This window comes from Canis aureus, chromosome 15 (genome assembly GCF_053574225.1).
Source record: "Canis aureus isolate CA01 chromosome 15, VMU_Caureus_v.1.0, whole genome shotgun sequence".
NCBI classification, from domain to species: domain Eukaryota; kingdom Metazoa; phylum Chordata; class Mammalia; order Carnivora; family Canidae; genus Canis; species Canis aureus.
Genome location: NC_135625.1, coordinates 50,813,786 through 50,829,638, shown reverse-complemented (window position 1 = coordinate 50,829,638; position 15,853 = coordinate 50,813,786). Strand labels below are relative to the sequence as shown.

Below are 15,853 nucleotides of genomic sequence, written 5' to 3'. Positions count from 1 at the left end.
GTCTTTCCATGTTACTCTCTTTAGTATAACTCCAACAATTATTCAGCCCTACAAGGACCGACCTCAGGTCCTTCGGCCCTGCACAGGTTTTTATCCTGCTGCATTCATTCTTCCACGTCCTTACATTTCTCCTTGCCTGGCTTATGTCTGTGGTCTGTCATTTCTAATCAGCACATTGTATGTACTTCTCCCCAGACTGCTGCCTCTGTACCTCCTTGGTGAAACCCTGACCCTCTGCTTACAAGGCACTTGTCCCTTAGCAGCTACCAGACCATGACTGCCTGGTCTCACTGGAAAGTCCTGTACACAGCTGGTTAGCCTTTTATTCATTTAACTTTTGAAAAATGTATTATGTTAACATCTAACTGCTGAAATTTTGGCTTTATTAACTGCTCAAGTTTATGATTGAAAGAATTTGTTCACTAGTTGTTTTGTATTAACTAACCTTAAATGTTTGCTTTGACCCTCCTATTAAAGGCTTTCAGGCTTGGACATTGAGGCCATGGGTAATTGCCTATAGAAGGAATAGCAGACAGTGCAAAGGAGAAAAACATTATTGTTATTTGTTAGCATAGGTTAGATTAAAATTTCATCTTTTGGTTTTTGTTTGGATGTTTTAACTTAAGTAGTTAAGAGCATGTTATTTTTATTAAATAACAGGTATCTAATTGCTTTGTACTTTATTCATATTTGAGTGTTAACTTCCTGACCTATCTGAAAACTGATGGTGTCTTTGTTGTTTCTGAAGACTGTTTTGTTTAATTAAATAAAATAAATGATCTGATTTTAAAAATTTCTCGCATTTTTATAAGTTATTTAATTTATTATAAGCATTGACTATGTAAAAATATTCTAGAGAATTATCATAATAATAGCTTGAGGAAAATAATATCTACGTGATAGAATTGTTAAGAGTTAATACATTTTACAGTTCAGGAAGCAAGGACTCTTGATGTTTGGGTTGTTGTGGTTAGGATTGGGGTAGGTATTCGGGGAAAAATCTGGAGAGAATTGGCCAAATCCTATGGGTGAGGTCTTAAGAAAACTTTTTCATTTCACCCATAGTTCCTGGTAGCCAAGAGGGAACCTAAGATCATGCAGTGGACAAAATGGAAAGTAGTCTCCTGTTTTTATCACAAAGACCTTTACTTAATTTGTGAAATTGGACAATGAGAGCTTTTTTTTTTTTTTTTGGTACCTTTTCTAATAATAACTCTGACTTGTTCTGCCTAGTTTCATACTGTTGAAATTAGGTGGTCTTGATTTTTTTGTATAGCGTTAAGGTACTGCTTGGCTTGAACATGACAGTAATATATTTGCTTATAAATACCCAGCAAACATATTGATAACTGTATTACAGTAATTGATTCATTAATTTCCATGAATATTTATTAAATGTTTGCTACATGTCAGGCATTGTTGTAAACTCGGAATGCTATAGGAAGTGAACACAAAATTTGCTCTTGCTCTAATGAAGCTTACATTCTAGTAGGGGGGGATGGACAATAAATAATTAGTAATTATGTACTATGTAGGAAGGTGGAAGTTGCACAGAGTGGGGAAGATCAGAAGTGCTAATGTTTGGTGGTTGAGTTGCAGCTTTAAATATGGTAGTGTAAAAACTTACTGAGGTGATATCCAAGCAAAGATTCAACATTGGTGAAGTTAGCTGGGATGAAAAGTATTCTAGGCAGAGGGGAGAACTGATGCATAATCCCCCATTGGGAGTATGTTTGAGGCATTTGGTGTCCTGTGAGGAGACCTGTGTCTAGAATGGAATGAATGAGGAAGGAAGTAACAGAAGAGATGGTCAGAGAGGTTATTCTGGATTAGGTAGGGATTTATGGGTCATTGTAGGGAAAAGATGGTCACGTATACCATTCATATTACATATTAAATTTAGATCTCAGGAGGAAAATATTAATGCTGTTGAATTTGTGCTGTATTCTTTCATTCTGTGGTTCTGTGTGCCATTCATTGTGCTAATAAGTGAGGGAATACAGTGAACAAATGAAACAAAAACTAGCCACAGTGTTTGTGGAGGATCTCTTGGTCCTGTGCAAATTACTGTGCTTTGTGTGTTAATCATTGTACTTGATATTTTACATATCTTATATAATCTGAGTATTTCATTTGATTCTAAGTATCTAGCAAGATAGTATTATTAACTTGGAATACATTTGATGAAAATGAGGCTAAGGAAATTTGGTAATTTGTCTAAAGTTACATAGCCAGTGTGTGACAGAATGGGATTAGAATTTAATCTTGTCTTTCATTATACTATTGGTTTCCAAATCTGGCTGTGTATCAGAGTTCACTGGGAACCTTATTATCAAAGCTATAGATTGCTTAATTTTGCCTCTGCTCAGTTATTAATTTGAACTAACTGTAACTGTTGAATCTAGAGAGTAGGCATTAGGGCAGTTTAGTCTTTGATTGGAAAGTAGAACTATTTTCTTCAGGTTGCTTATTTTTATTTTTATTTGCATTTATTCTATGCAGAATTTACTCCCAGGCCGTAAGTTTTTATTTCTTCAGTTTCTTCTGGGATATCTTTTTCTTCTGTGCAACCTCCTCTTCTGGTTTAGGAACAATCTGTACTTTTTCAGTAAGAATCATCTTCATGTGGCAGGGAGAGCTGGAGAGCTCATGTATGGGTTAATCCGGCCATGAGTAAGTTCTACATCGCATCTTGGGGGCTTTGTTCACCTGGATGTGCTCAATAACAGAGAATCTACATCTAAACCCTTAAGTTCAGCATTACTCTCTGCATTTTGAAGCATGTGCAGTAAAAATTCAGCACTGTTCTTGGGCCACCGACTTGTGTCCAGCCCCACTGTTTGGTCTGTGCACACCTACCAACTCCACCATTGTAGCAACAGAATGGCACAAACTGCTTCTGCAAAGTGACATCTTTCAGATACTTGGTGGCTTTTCAGATATGCATACCCTTGATGGCTGGGCAGTTTCATGTGTGTTCTTAAAGTGAACACGAAGATTTGAGCCTCTCGACTTGCATGATTCTGTAGGGTTTTCTGGGTCCAGCGAGTAGCGAACCATTTTCGGAGGTCACCTCAGGCTGCTTGGGGGAAGAACAGGTTGCTTATTCTTAATAACAGATTTTAAGGTACTTGGGTTGAGAGAGTCCTATAATTTTACAGTGGAAAGGGACTTTAGATAGACTGTCATGATGCATGAGGTCCTTGTATTTACTTCATGAAAAGCCAAAATCTGAAAAAAAAAAAAAAAATGACTGCACTGATAGCAATCCAGAGCAAAGGTAAATATCCATTAACACGGGCACATGAAGAAGTCAGCTGTTTTGGTGCCTTTCGTTTTCCGAGCACTAACACATTGGCTTGTGCTTTTAATTGTTGGTCCTTTTCTTTTTTTTAATTCATCTCTATCTATATATCTTCATATATTTGAGTCTTCATTAATGGTATGCCTAGGGGTCCTAAGTAAATAGTTGAGAAGTTCTACGTGGTTGTTTGGAAAACAGTGATTATGAACTTGGTGGATGATTTACAAGTATCCTGAAGGGTCTAACAGATGTCCTTCTCTTTCAGGAGATTGAAGATGGCCCTTCAGCTATGCTAGGTCTATAATGGGAAGTGTCACAGTTCGATATTTCTGTTATGGATGCCTTTTTACATCTGCAACCTGGACCGTTTTGCTTTTTATTTATTTCAACTTCAGTGAAGTGACTCAGCCACTTAAGAATGTGCCCATCAAGGGGTCCGGACCCCATGGACCATTTCCCAAAAAATTCTATCCCCGTTTCACTCGAGGCCCAAGTCGAGTATTAGAGTCACAGTTCAAAGTAAACAGAATTGATGATAAGATAGATAATCATGTTGAAGATCCAGAAAAAGGCAACATAAAATTCTCTTCTGAATTGGGTAAGTGTATTAGACTTCTGGCAGCATGTCAGAGTATTTATTTAATCATTGGAAGTTTAAATTCAGTTATTCTTTAACTCACATGTTGCTCAGGGGATTAGAAATGGATCATTTTCCCCCTCTAATTTATTTTATTGTTAATGAACTAAGGTTCTAGGATTTTGCAGACTCAGGGGGATATATTCTCATTTATCCACTTCTGACTTTAATATTTTATGAGGACTTGAGAGAAAGTAATAAGGTCCAGAATGGGGGGGAGAGGGGAAGAAAGAAAGAAAATGCAAGCTATGGAGGAGGATTTTGTTAGCATTATTTAATAAGGGAAAGAAATAGTCAAAGGGTAACTTGACTATATACAACATATTTGAAAGGCAGAGTTAATTAAAACAACATGAACTATTAGGTTTAGAGGTAAGCTGAAATTGTATCTCATAAGATTTCTACTTATAAGAATCATTAAGGGGGATCCCTGGGTGGCGCAGCGGTTTGGCGCCTGCCTTTGGCCCGGGGCGCGATCCTGGAGACCCGGGATCGAATCCCACGTCGGGCTCCCGGTGCATGGAGCCTGCTTCTCCCTCTGCCTCTCTCTCTCTCTCTCTCTCTCTCTCTCTCTGTGACTATCATAAATAAATAAAAAATTAAAAAAAAAAAGAATCATTAAGATGCTGGAGTACATTATATATAGGAGTTTATATAATCTTGTAAAAAAGGGAAACTTCTTCAAAAATTATATTCTGTTCAATTTGGAAGCAAGAATCTACTGTGTATGATTTTTGCATGCTATAATTCTAGAATCTTGGTTTTAGCAAATTTTATTTTAAGGGATAAATGAGCCATTTTGGTTATCTTTAAAACTTAAAAAAAAGGAAGAACTTTAATCTGGTGCTAGAAATCTCAAGTAATTTAGGAGTAAAAGTAAGAGATTTTAAGACACTGAAAGATCCACAGAATATAAAGGAAATGGTAAAACTTTTTTCATTTGATCATAGTTTCAAAGAAATAAAATCAGTTTCTAGAACTTAATGATTTTCTAATACATGGAGTTGAAAATATTTAAAATTATTTGAGGAAATAGAAATTAACACCTCAGTATTTATAAGATATACCTTCTAATCTTTTTTCAAACTGCGATTTAGATATTTTAAAAGCATTAATAGGAAAATTTCTGGCTTCTTTTTATTCATAGTTTGGTAAAAAACTTCTATAAAGAATAACATTGAGTTAACTGTTTTGATTGAACCTTATATTTGCCTTTGAAAGAAATAGAAAATTGTAGATGTTCAAAGTGTGACAAGCTCCAATTGCTGAGTTGAAAAACTAAATGCTTTATAACAGATACACAAACCTATTATAGCTAATAAATGAATTCAGCTAAGTTGTAGGGCAGAAGATCACACAAAAACCAGTTGTATTTCTGTACATTAGCAACAGTCTGAAAATAAAGCTAAGAACAGTTCCATTTACAGTAGTATCAAAAGGAATAAAATACTTAGGAATAAACAAAGATGTGAGGCTTGAATACTGGAAACTACAAAACTGCTGAAAGAAGTAGAAGTAGACCTAAATAAATGGAACAACATGTTAGGTTCATGGATTGGAATACTAAATACTGTTAGGGTGTCAGTACTACCCAAAGCAATCCATAAATTCAGGGTAAACCTTATCAAAATCCCAGTGGCCTTTGTTGAAAAGATACAAAGCCTGATTCTAAAATTAATGTGAAATTGCAAGGGGCACTGAATAACCAAAGCAATCTAGGAAAAATACAAAGTTGGAGGGCTCACACTTCCTAGTTTCAAAACTTTCTACAAAGCTGCAATAATCAAAACAGTGTGATATTGCCTAAAGACAGATATATAGATCAGTGGGTAAACTGAGAGTCCAGAAATAACCCCACAACATTTCTGGCCACTTGATTTTCAAACAGTGTGCCAAGCCTATTTTAATGGAGGAAAATAGTCTCTTCAAATGCTGTTGGGACAAATTAGATAGCCACATGCAGAGAAGTGAAGTTGGAACCCTATATCATATGTAAAAATTAACTCAAAATGAATTAAAGACCTAAATATAAGTGCTAAGACCATAAAAGCCTTGAATGAATCCCAGAGATCAATCTTCATGACCTTGGGTTTGGCAGTAATTTCTTACATGACACCAAAAGTATAAGTAATGAGAAAAAAAAAAAATTGGACATCATTGAAATTAAAAACTTTTGTACGTTGTACATCATAGAAGACAAGAAAGTGAAAACGACAAGCCACAGGATGGGAGAAAATGTTTGCATATCCTGTCTCTCATGGGGATCCGTTACCCAGAATATATAAAGAACTCTTACAGCTCAACAATAAAAAGACAAATAGCCCAATTTAAAAATGGGCAAAGGGGATCCCTGGGTGTCTCAGTGGTTTGGCGCCTGCCTTTGGCCCAGGGCACAATCCTGGAGTTCCGGGATCGAGTCCCGCATCAGGCTCCCGGCATGGAGCCTGCTTCTCCCTCCTCCTGTCTCTCTCTCTCTCTCTCTCTCTCTCTGTCTATCATAAATAAATAAATCTTTAAAAAAAATAAAAAAAATAAAAATGGGCAAAGAATTTGATAGACAAGATGTTCAACATAGATATTACAGAAATGTAAATCAGAACCACAATGAGATGCTATTTCATACTTGCTAGGATGGTTATAATTTTTAAAAAGGAAAATCACAAGTGTTGGCCAGGATACAGAGAAATTGGAAACTTCGTACGTTGGGGTATGTATGTAAAATTATGTAGCAACTATGGAAAACGGTTTGGTGGTTCCTCAATAAGTTAAACTTAGAATTACCATATGGCCCAGCAATTCCAGTCCTGGGTTTATACCCAAAAGAATTGTAGACAGATGTTCAAACAAAAATTTATACACAGATGTTCATAGCACTATTCTCAATGAACAGAGGTGGCGAGAACCCAACTGTCCAGTTGATGAAAAGGACAGACAAAATGTTTATTCAGGTACAGAAAGGAATGAAGTCTGACACAAGGAGAAGCCTTGAAAACATTACGATAAGTGAAAGAAGCAAGACATAAAAGGTCATATACAGTGTGATTTCATTTATATGAAATGTAGGCAGATGTATGGAGAATAGAAGCAGATTAGCGGTTAGGGGGCTGGGGTGGGAGGAGGGCGGGAGGCTTGCTTTAATGGGTACAGGGTTTCATTTTGGGGTGGTGTGAATACCTGCAACTATGTGTGCTGGCTGTGCCACATTGCAAGTGTAGTCAGTGTCACTGAGGGTGAACTGTATGTTATATCCATTTTTACCACAGTGATAAAAGACAAAAAACCTACTCAACTTCTATGATGAGAACTTAATTTAGAAGGAACTAATATAAATCAATATAGTAATAGTTAAAAGTATGGTTATTGCTGAATAGGGCATTATCATTAAATAGGGAAAAGAATCTGTAAAGTACATTTTAGAAAGATGATCAACAATAAATTTAAAATTAAAAATAGGTTTTCTAATTTAATCCAAAGTTAATTATAAACTTTTTTTTTTTTTAACTTTTATTTATTTATGATAGTCACACAGAGAGAGAGAGAGAGAGAGAGAGAGAGAGAGGCGGAGACATAGGCAGAGGGAGAAGCAGGCTCCATGCACCGGGAGCCCGATATGGGATTCCATCCCGGGTCTCCAGGATCGCGCCCTGGGCCAAAGGCAGGCGCTAAACCGCTGCGCCACCCAGGGATCCCCCAAAGTTAATTATAAAAGAACTTGAAATAGCTCCTTTGAGGCATGCCTGAGTACTGTGTTTTTCTTATCCGTAGTTTACACAGCCAAACAACAGGCAAATGCCTGTGCTGATATGGGGAGTTGTTTCATAGCTCATCATTTTCTAAAGTAGGTACAAATAAACTTTTACATGAAGCTGGCAAGAGCTTCCAAGTACTAGTTAATTGAATCACTTTGTTTTGTTTTTTTGTTTTTTTTTAATATTTACTTATTTATTCATGTAGACGTAGCGAGAGAGAAAGAGAGAGAGAGAGAGAGAGAGAGAGAGAGAGAGGCAGAGATAGAAGCAGACTCCATGCAGGGAGCCCGACATGGGACTCGATCCCGGGACTCCAGGATCTCGCCCTGGGCCAAAGGCAGGCACTAAACCGCTGAGCCACCCAGGGATCCCTCACTTTGCTTTTTGATTCTGTTGCTTATATTGTGTTCAAATGCAGTATTAAAATTGCTGTGGTCATACTGAAAAATACTTTTTAAATTAAAAAAATAGATCCTCTGGCATGCTAGTTAATTGGCTGTGATTTTTTTATATGAGCAGGGGAGGGACAAAAGTAAGCTAAAGTGATTTTCCCCCCAGTTGTATTGAGATAAAATTGACATTGTATTGGTTTAAGGTATACATCATACTTCACATAAGTATATATTGCAAAATGATTACTACACTAAGTTTAGTCAATGTCAATCACTTCACATAGTTAAAAATGTTTTTTTCTTGTGATGAGAACTTTTAAGATCTGAGAGTAGCCACTTTCAAATAACTAAAAGTTGTATCTTTTAACCAATCTTTACCCAGTCTGCACCTCCCCCCCACCTCACCTCTGGCAACCATGTCTGTTCTCTGTCTCTAGGAGTTCCCTTTTTTTAGATTCCACATTTTTTTAAAAATCATACAGCATTACAGTATTTGTCTTTCTCTTTCACTTAGCATAATGCCCTCAAGGTCCATCCATGTTGTCACAAATGCCGGATTTCCCTTCTTTAATGGGTGGTGTGTGTGTACCACATTTTATTTATTTACTCCCCTATAGATGGACATAAAGTGATGTTTTAATATGGAATAATTTTTCATCAAGAGATATGTATTAGAAAATAATCCTTATAGTATCAGTATGAGCTAGTCCTTTGATTTATTGAATCAAAGAGTATTTATTGAAAATCTATTTGTGCAAGGCACTGTCCTAGGTGTTGGGTATCAAGCAATTTTTATTTTATGTTTTTTACATGCTCACAAAGTCTCTGCTTTCATCGAGTTTGCATCCTCTTATAAAATGCTAGTAGAGCTTTTTTCTTTCATATTTAAAAAAGGATGTATTCACACACCAAAAAACCCAGATAATCCAAATTAAGAATGGGCAGAAGGTATGAACAGACATTTGCAGTGCATCTTCTTTCTCCAAAGAAGACCTCCAGATGGCCATAAAGACACATAAAAAGATGCTCAATATCACTCATCATCAGGGAAATGCAAATCAAAACCACAATGAGCTAGCACCTCACACCTGTCAAAATGGCTAAAAACAACACAAGAAACAAGTGTTGGTGAGCATGTGGAGAAAAGGAACTCTCATGCACTGTTGGTGAGAATACATACTGGTGCAGTCACTCTGGAAAACAATATGGAAGTTTCTCAAAAAATTAAAAGTAGAATTACCGGAACGCCTGGGTGGCTCAACAGTTGAATATCTGCCTTTGGCTCAGGGCATAATCCCCAAGTGCCAGGATTGAGTCCCACATTGGGCTTCCCTACATGGAGCCTACTTCTCCCTCTGCCTATGTCTCTGCCTCTCTCTTTCTGTGTCTCTCATGAATAAATAAATACAATCTTTTTGAAAATAAATAATAAATAAGTAGAATTACCATATGATTCAGTCACTGTATTACAAAAACACTAAATTGAAAAGATATGTGTACCCATGTTTATTGCAGTATTATTACAATAGCTGAATTATAGAAGCAACCTGAGTGTTCATTGATAGATGAATGAATAAAGAAGTGTGTGTGTATAGAGAGACACACACACACACACACACACACTGGAATATTACTCAGCCATAATAAAAAAGAATAAAATCTTGCCATTTGCAACAAATAGATGGATCTAGAGGGTATAATGCTAAATGAAATAAGTCAGAGAAAGATGAATACCATATGATTTCATTTGTGTGTGGAATTTAAGAAGCAAAAAAGAGACAACAAGAAACACTCTTAATGAGAACAAACAGGAGTTGTCAGGAGGTGGGTGGGGGATGGGTGAAATAGGTATAGGGGATGAAGAGTACATTTATTATTATGAGCACTGCATATGGCATAGAATTAACATGTTAACTAGTGACAGTTAAAATGTCAGCACAATTCTGTCAATTATTGACAAAGATTGAAAGTAATCTTCAGGTAATTGAGAATCACTGTTTAGGGTACCTAAATATATGGAAAACACTGTGTAATAGAAGCAAAACATGTAATTCTGTTTTCGTTTTTAGCCAGTAAGAACAGAGTATGCAGGGCCACCAAATACTTTAAAGTTTGTAGGGATCCCTGGGTGGCTTTGGCAGTTTACCACCTGCCTTCAGCCCAGGGCGTGATCCTGGGCTCCCTGCATGGAGCCTGCTTCTCCCTCTGCCTGTGTCTCTGCCTCTCTCTGTGTGTGTCTCTCATGAATAAATAAATAAACTCTTAAAAAAAACAGTTTGTAGATGTCTATTAATAATAAAAATATTTCATTAAAAAAAAAGATGTACTCCAGCTTTAAAAGCTCATAGAAAAAGCATATTAAAAGGTAGCGTTTCCCAAAGTGGATCTTGGGACTCTCTAGTCATCTGTGGTCAAATTGTGGAGGCATTGCATCCTGTATCCCATCCCATCTCCTCACACCTGGGTATCTATAAGGCTGTCAACATTATTAGAGGATTAGGATTGTCCTGCCATTCAAAACAAAAACCTGTTTGACTTTCAAAATCCATTGTTTCCTTGAATTGTTTGACTTTGAAATCCTTTTTTCTTTTTAACATGTGTTACTGTCCGGTGGAATTAGATTTCTGTGACTAGACTTTGGGAAATGCTGGTACAAGGGAATCATTCTGTGAGGAGAGGTTAAAGGTTTGATACGAGAAAGAGCGAAAAAGAGATCTTGTCCTCTATGTAAAGGTAAGGTTTCTGAATGTTAGAGCAGGATGTTACAGTGATTTTGATGGGATCTCTGAGGGAATTTCTTGACTGTGAAGCTGATTAAAGTCTGGAATCAGAGACTTTTTATAGAAAGGCTTATCAATAGTCTTTTTAGGAGAAAGGTTCCTGTAAAAACTTGCCTGTTATTGGGACCTGTTGAGATCCCTGTGGGTTTAATGATCTGTTGCTTTTATGGAAAAATCATCAAGTCTTTTTTTTCTGGTCATATGTAAGAATGAGCAGGTATCATTTATGGTTAAGGTGTACCTATTTTTTGAGCTAGACTGAGAACAATTTGATTCTCTTCAGTTTACTTTTTTGAAAATGGAGACAAGCTAGATTTGAGACACATGACTATTTGGTTATAAGAGGTTAAAGTCAGGATTTTCTTAGGATTATAGTATCAACAATAACTGTAGCAATCCATTCCAGATTTAACATACTGACTAACACCAATCGTTTGCAGGTATGATTTTTAATGAACGTGATCAGGAGTTGAGAGACTTGGGCTATCAGAAACATGCCTTCAATATGCTTATCAGTAACCGCTTGGGCTACCACAGAGATGTGCCGGACACAAGGAATGCTGCGTACGTTTCTCATTAGTGTATGCTACTACGTTTTAATGACAGCACTTTTAGTAGCAGTATATAAATCTTGATGGCGTTAATATTTTGCAGTGAGCTTCATTATTCAGGATACTAGAAAACTTAAGACAGATTTTCCACTCCCGTTACACTTAAGGCTTGAGATTATACTAGCAAAGTTCTAGAGCTTGCTCTGTTTCTTTTGAAATTTAAAATCGTAGTGAAAGGCAAGAGGTATTAATGGCATGTAGTTAGATAACTTTCTCAGTATAAATTTGTTTTATTTTTTATTTATTTATTTTTGATAAATTTGTTTTAAATGTTTATTGTATTTGTGACAAAGGAATGGAAAATCCGTGAAGAATTTTACTTAACTCACTTTTGTCTTCATCATTTTTGTTGTTTCAAAGGCTTTTCACTCATATGGTTGGTTATTCAGTCATTCCACAGACCTTTTTGAGCGCCTTTATTTTCTAAAACATTGTATTAGGTCTTGGAAATAAGTGGAGTAAGACATATTCCCTGGGATCACGGGACTTAAGGTATAGCAGGGGGGATAGATAAGGGAATAGGTAATTGCAGTAGCACAAGCATGAGGGCTGTGGTAGGAACTGTGAAGTGGGGATCCCGAAAGTGGAGTGGTCAGGGAAGTCCTCCTAGAGGGTGATGGTGGAGCAGTGCACAAGGGACATCTCCTGTGCATAGGGAACAGATCAAGGCTTGGAAAGGTGTGGAAACCATTCACTGTGGCTGTAATGGAGGAACACCAGGAGACCGGAGGCCCAGATGTTGGAATGCTCTGTATGCCATGCAAAAGAACATGGAACTCTGGGTTTTATTCTTTAAGTTAGTGATTTTTTATTGTTTTTTTTTTATCACATAGTTGCTGGATAGAAGCTCTTCCATGATCTTGATTTATGTCCTAGTTTTCTCAAATATTTTTCTATTACTGGGCAAGAAATGACATTTTCAAATACAAAGTTTTATATCTCTGTTCCTTTTGAATGTTCGTTGAAAGGTGAAGCTGAACATTGGCTTATGAATACTGCATTAAAAGCTATTAGTGGTTTCATACAAATAACACAGGTTTTATGTAACCTCTACCAAAAAATTTTAAAAAGTCATTTTTTTAAATATTGATCTAAAAATAAGCAGATAGCAGGTATTGGAGAGAGAAATTATTGTAAAACTCTTGAGTATGACACCACAGTGTATTCTTAAATGCTTTTTAAGAAATTTTTGTTATAATGCAGTAAAGAGTCTGAACAAGAGGCAGTTTAAATGTTTAGTGAATGATGATCTAAAACATTTGAGCCTTTTAAGATGTTGCATTTTGCCATATGTGTCTTCACAGATGTAGAGACAAGTCTTACCCTGCAGACCTGCCAGCCGCTAGTGTTGTTATCTGTTTCTACAACGAAGCCTTGTCTGCCTTGCTCCGTACTGTGCACAGTGTTCTAGACCGCACGCCAGCCCAGCTCCTTCATGAAATCATCCTTGTGGATGATGACAGTGACTTTGGTAAGGGATGTCATAGTTGATATTGTGGGATCTGGACTGTTGATCACAGTAGAATTAGTATCAACAGAGCTGACTATTCACATGTATGGTGGGTAGGACACTGGTCCACAGCAGTGGAGTCAGCGGCAAGTACTAACCTGTTTGTTGATTAGAGATAGGTTTGAGGAAACAGCATTATCTTTGTAATCTTTTTATAGACTGCTATTTGAATTTGGCCCCTGAAATTTTTCCTCTGGCTTACCTTTTTTAAAAAATTCTTTTATTTCAAAACAACTATAGATTAGTAACAGTGAGTTACAAAAGAGGTCCCACGATCCCTTCACCCAGTTTCCTCCATTGGTATATCTAACATAGTTACGGTGCAATATCAAAACCAGGAACTTGACATCAGTACAGTCTTTGTGTACAGTTCTGTGTCATGTTATCCTGTGTGTACATTCCTGTAACCACACAAATCTGACTCGTGCTACCTTTTCATATTCACATCTACCTCCCTGACCCACTCCCTCCCTGATCCCCTGCAAATTCTGTCTCTGTGATTTTGTTTCTTTCTCTGTGATTTTGTCATTTTAAGAATGGTTACGTAAATAGAATCCTAATATGTGACCTTTCGACACTAGCTTTTTCTCTCAGTGTAACGCCTTGGGCTTATATTTCTCTGATAGGTCTGTTATACCGACTATCTCCAGATAAAAGTGGATTGCATTGTGATAGCCCTTAGATGATCTCTGAATGCCAGTGTTTTATGATTCAGTACATATGTTATACACTTTTAAAAAATTTATTATTGAAGTATAATGACATACAGCATTATATTTGTTTTAGTTGTACAGCATATTGTTTCAGCAGTTCTGTACGTTACTTAGTGCTTACCACATCTGTCACCATACTGTGTTACCACGATTTTATTGAACTATATACCCTCTGCTATACTTTTTCATCTCTGTGACTTGTTTTTATAACTGGAAATTTGTACTTCTTTCTTCGATTCAGCATGGACTTCCTGAGAACAGTTTCACATACATAGGACGGAAGGCTCTTTATTTATGCTGCTTATTCAGCTCGCAGCTACCTTGAAAGATAGGTGGTATCCTCATTTTATGAAGGAGGAAATATTAAATAATTTGCTTGAGGTCTCATAGCTGTTAAGTGGTAGAGTTGAAATTAGACCCCTGGTCCACATAGCTCTAAGCCTTCTGCTCTTTTCATTAAGGCAAGGTGCAGAAGTACATTAATGAATTGTATGCATGATACATTGTATGCCAGTTACATATTTTCCATTACTCAAGACTTTATTAGCATCTCTTATCAACAACAGAATTAGTCCACCAGTTAAATATATAAAGCAAGAAAATGTACCCTGAGCTCAATGGGAACAGAATGCTTAAATCTAGGCAAGTACTGAAATAACACAAAAGAAAATTTAGAAGGGTTAATAGAAAACAAAACTTAATTTCAAAAATGAATGATTGAAAAACCAAGATTGTGAGTCTGGATAAAGTAAAAGATTGACCAAGTACTAACTTGTAGAATTTATGGTGTTGAAATTTTTTAAATCTATTTGTTTTTCAGTTTGTAGCTGTTTAAAACTGAAAATTCACAATAACTTAACCATGGTTTATTTACTAACAATGAGAAGAATTATATCCTCTTTGTAGTTATGAAATTTAAAGTTAAACAAACTAGAATTTATAAAAAAAATAATTTAGTGCCCTTGGAAGGTGCTACATTATAAAAGGACATATTTACTGTTGTTACTGTATAATTCTTGGTAGGGGCAATAGAAGTTGTTTCAATTATTCTGAAACAGAGTCATAATAAATTACTTTGAAACAAAAGACAAACTTCATTTTTTTTTTGGTTTTAAATCTGATTTTATATGCAGTCAACTGAACATTCACTGAAGATACTCATTTCAAACATACTTTATGCAAAAGCATTGTGCTAGTTGCCGTGGAAATATGAGTAAGTCTGTAAGGTTAGTATTTTTCTTGGCTAGTGTTTCAACTCTTACTCTTGATTTCTTTGCTTTTTCTTCCTTCAAGATAAGCTACAATATTTTTAAAAAAATAATAAAACAGAAGATTCTATAATATTTACTTGATAATTTGTTGTTGCAAGTACCAGATAGAATCTTGGAGTAGCTATAAAAAAAAGTCTTTGTATATATCTCCTGTGGTTTTATTATGGGACTCTTTGTTTTCAGATGATTTGAAAGGAGAACTAGAGGAGTATGTCCAAAAATACCTCCCTGGAAAAATTAAAGTAATAAGAAACACAAAGCGTGAGGGATTGATTCGAGGAAGGATGATTGGAGCAGCCCACGCAACAGGTATAACTTCTACTACCCTTCTCAGTGGGTGTTGAGTGATGAAGGCTTTGTCCTTGGAGCCTTTCCTGATTGTACAGCGATTTGTGAAAAGCAATGTCTTAAATAGGCATTGTCAGCAGGAGAGATGAGGCTTGTTCACTTTGGGAAGTTTCTTCAAAACTCCAACCCTGTTGTCCCAAAACACAGACTCCCAAGAAGGTGAGCTTTAGAGTCCAAGGTGATCTGTTTTCATAGTGGCCCTTACTGCGAATTACTACTCCTCACATAGGTTTGTATCTTGTTTACTTATGTAAGGAGATGAGAAAAACACAATGTAACTGAACTTCTATAATTTTTAAAGTTTTTAATTAAGTTTTTTTAAAAGATTTATTTATTTGAGAGTGTGCTAGCTAGCGTGCAAGGGGAAGGGACAGAGGGAGAAGGGAGATAGAAAATCTCCAGCAGACTTCACACTGAGCATGGAGCCTGACGCACAGGGCTCAATTCCACAACTCTGAGATCAGGACCTGAGCTGAAATCAAGAGTCAGATGGACCCTCAAACAGCTGAGCCAGGTGCTCAGCTATACAGGTGCCCCT

At 36.5% G+C, this 15,853-nt stretch overlaps 1 protein-coding gene and 1 non-coding gene across 22 annotated transcripts in view; both read left to right on the top strand.

The window, feature by feature from the left end:
• GALNT11 (polypeptide N-acetylgalactosaminyltransferase 11) overlaps positions 1–15,853 on the top strand; it is a 50,933-nt gene that overhangs the window by 17,264 nt on the left and 17,816 nt on the right. For 13 of the 21 annotated variants that reach the window (XR_013353153.1, XR_013353154.1, XM_077849595.1 and 10 more), the window contains exons 2-5: positions 3,570–3,902; positions 11,303–11,426; positions 12,778–12,944; positions 15,151–15,276. Coding sequence is in view for 17 of the 21 variants with exons in the window: in XM_077849595.1 (XP_077705721.1) it covers positions 3,608–3,902; positions 11,303–11,426; positions 12,778–12,944; positions 15,151–15,276 (712 nt within the window). In the remaining 4 variants the exon portion in view is untranslated. Of the gene's footprint in view, positions 1–195; positions 314–3,569; positions 3,903–10,702; positions 10,816–11,302; positions 11,427–12,777; positions 12,945–14,829; positions 15,048–15,150; positions 15,277–15,853 lie in introns of those variants that run through there. The other 8 variants (XR_013353156.1, XM_077849594.1, XM_077849597.1 and 5 more) reach the window with 8 other exon arrangements.
• LOC144285185 (small nucleolar RNA SNORA15) lies at positions 7,673–7,791 on the top strand. Its single transcript, XR_013353568.1, has one exon. It is a non-coding gene; the product is annotated as a small nucleolar RNA SNORA15 (small nucleolar RNA).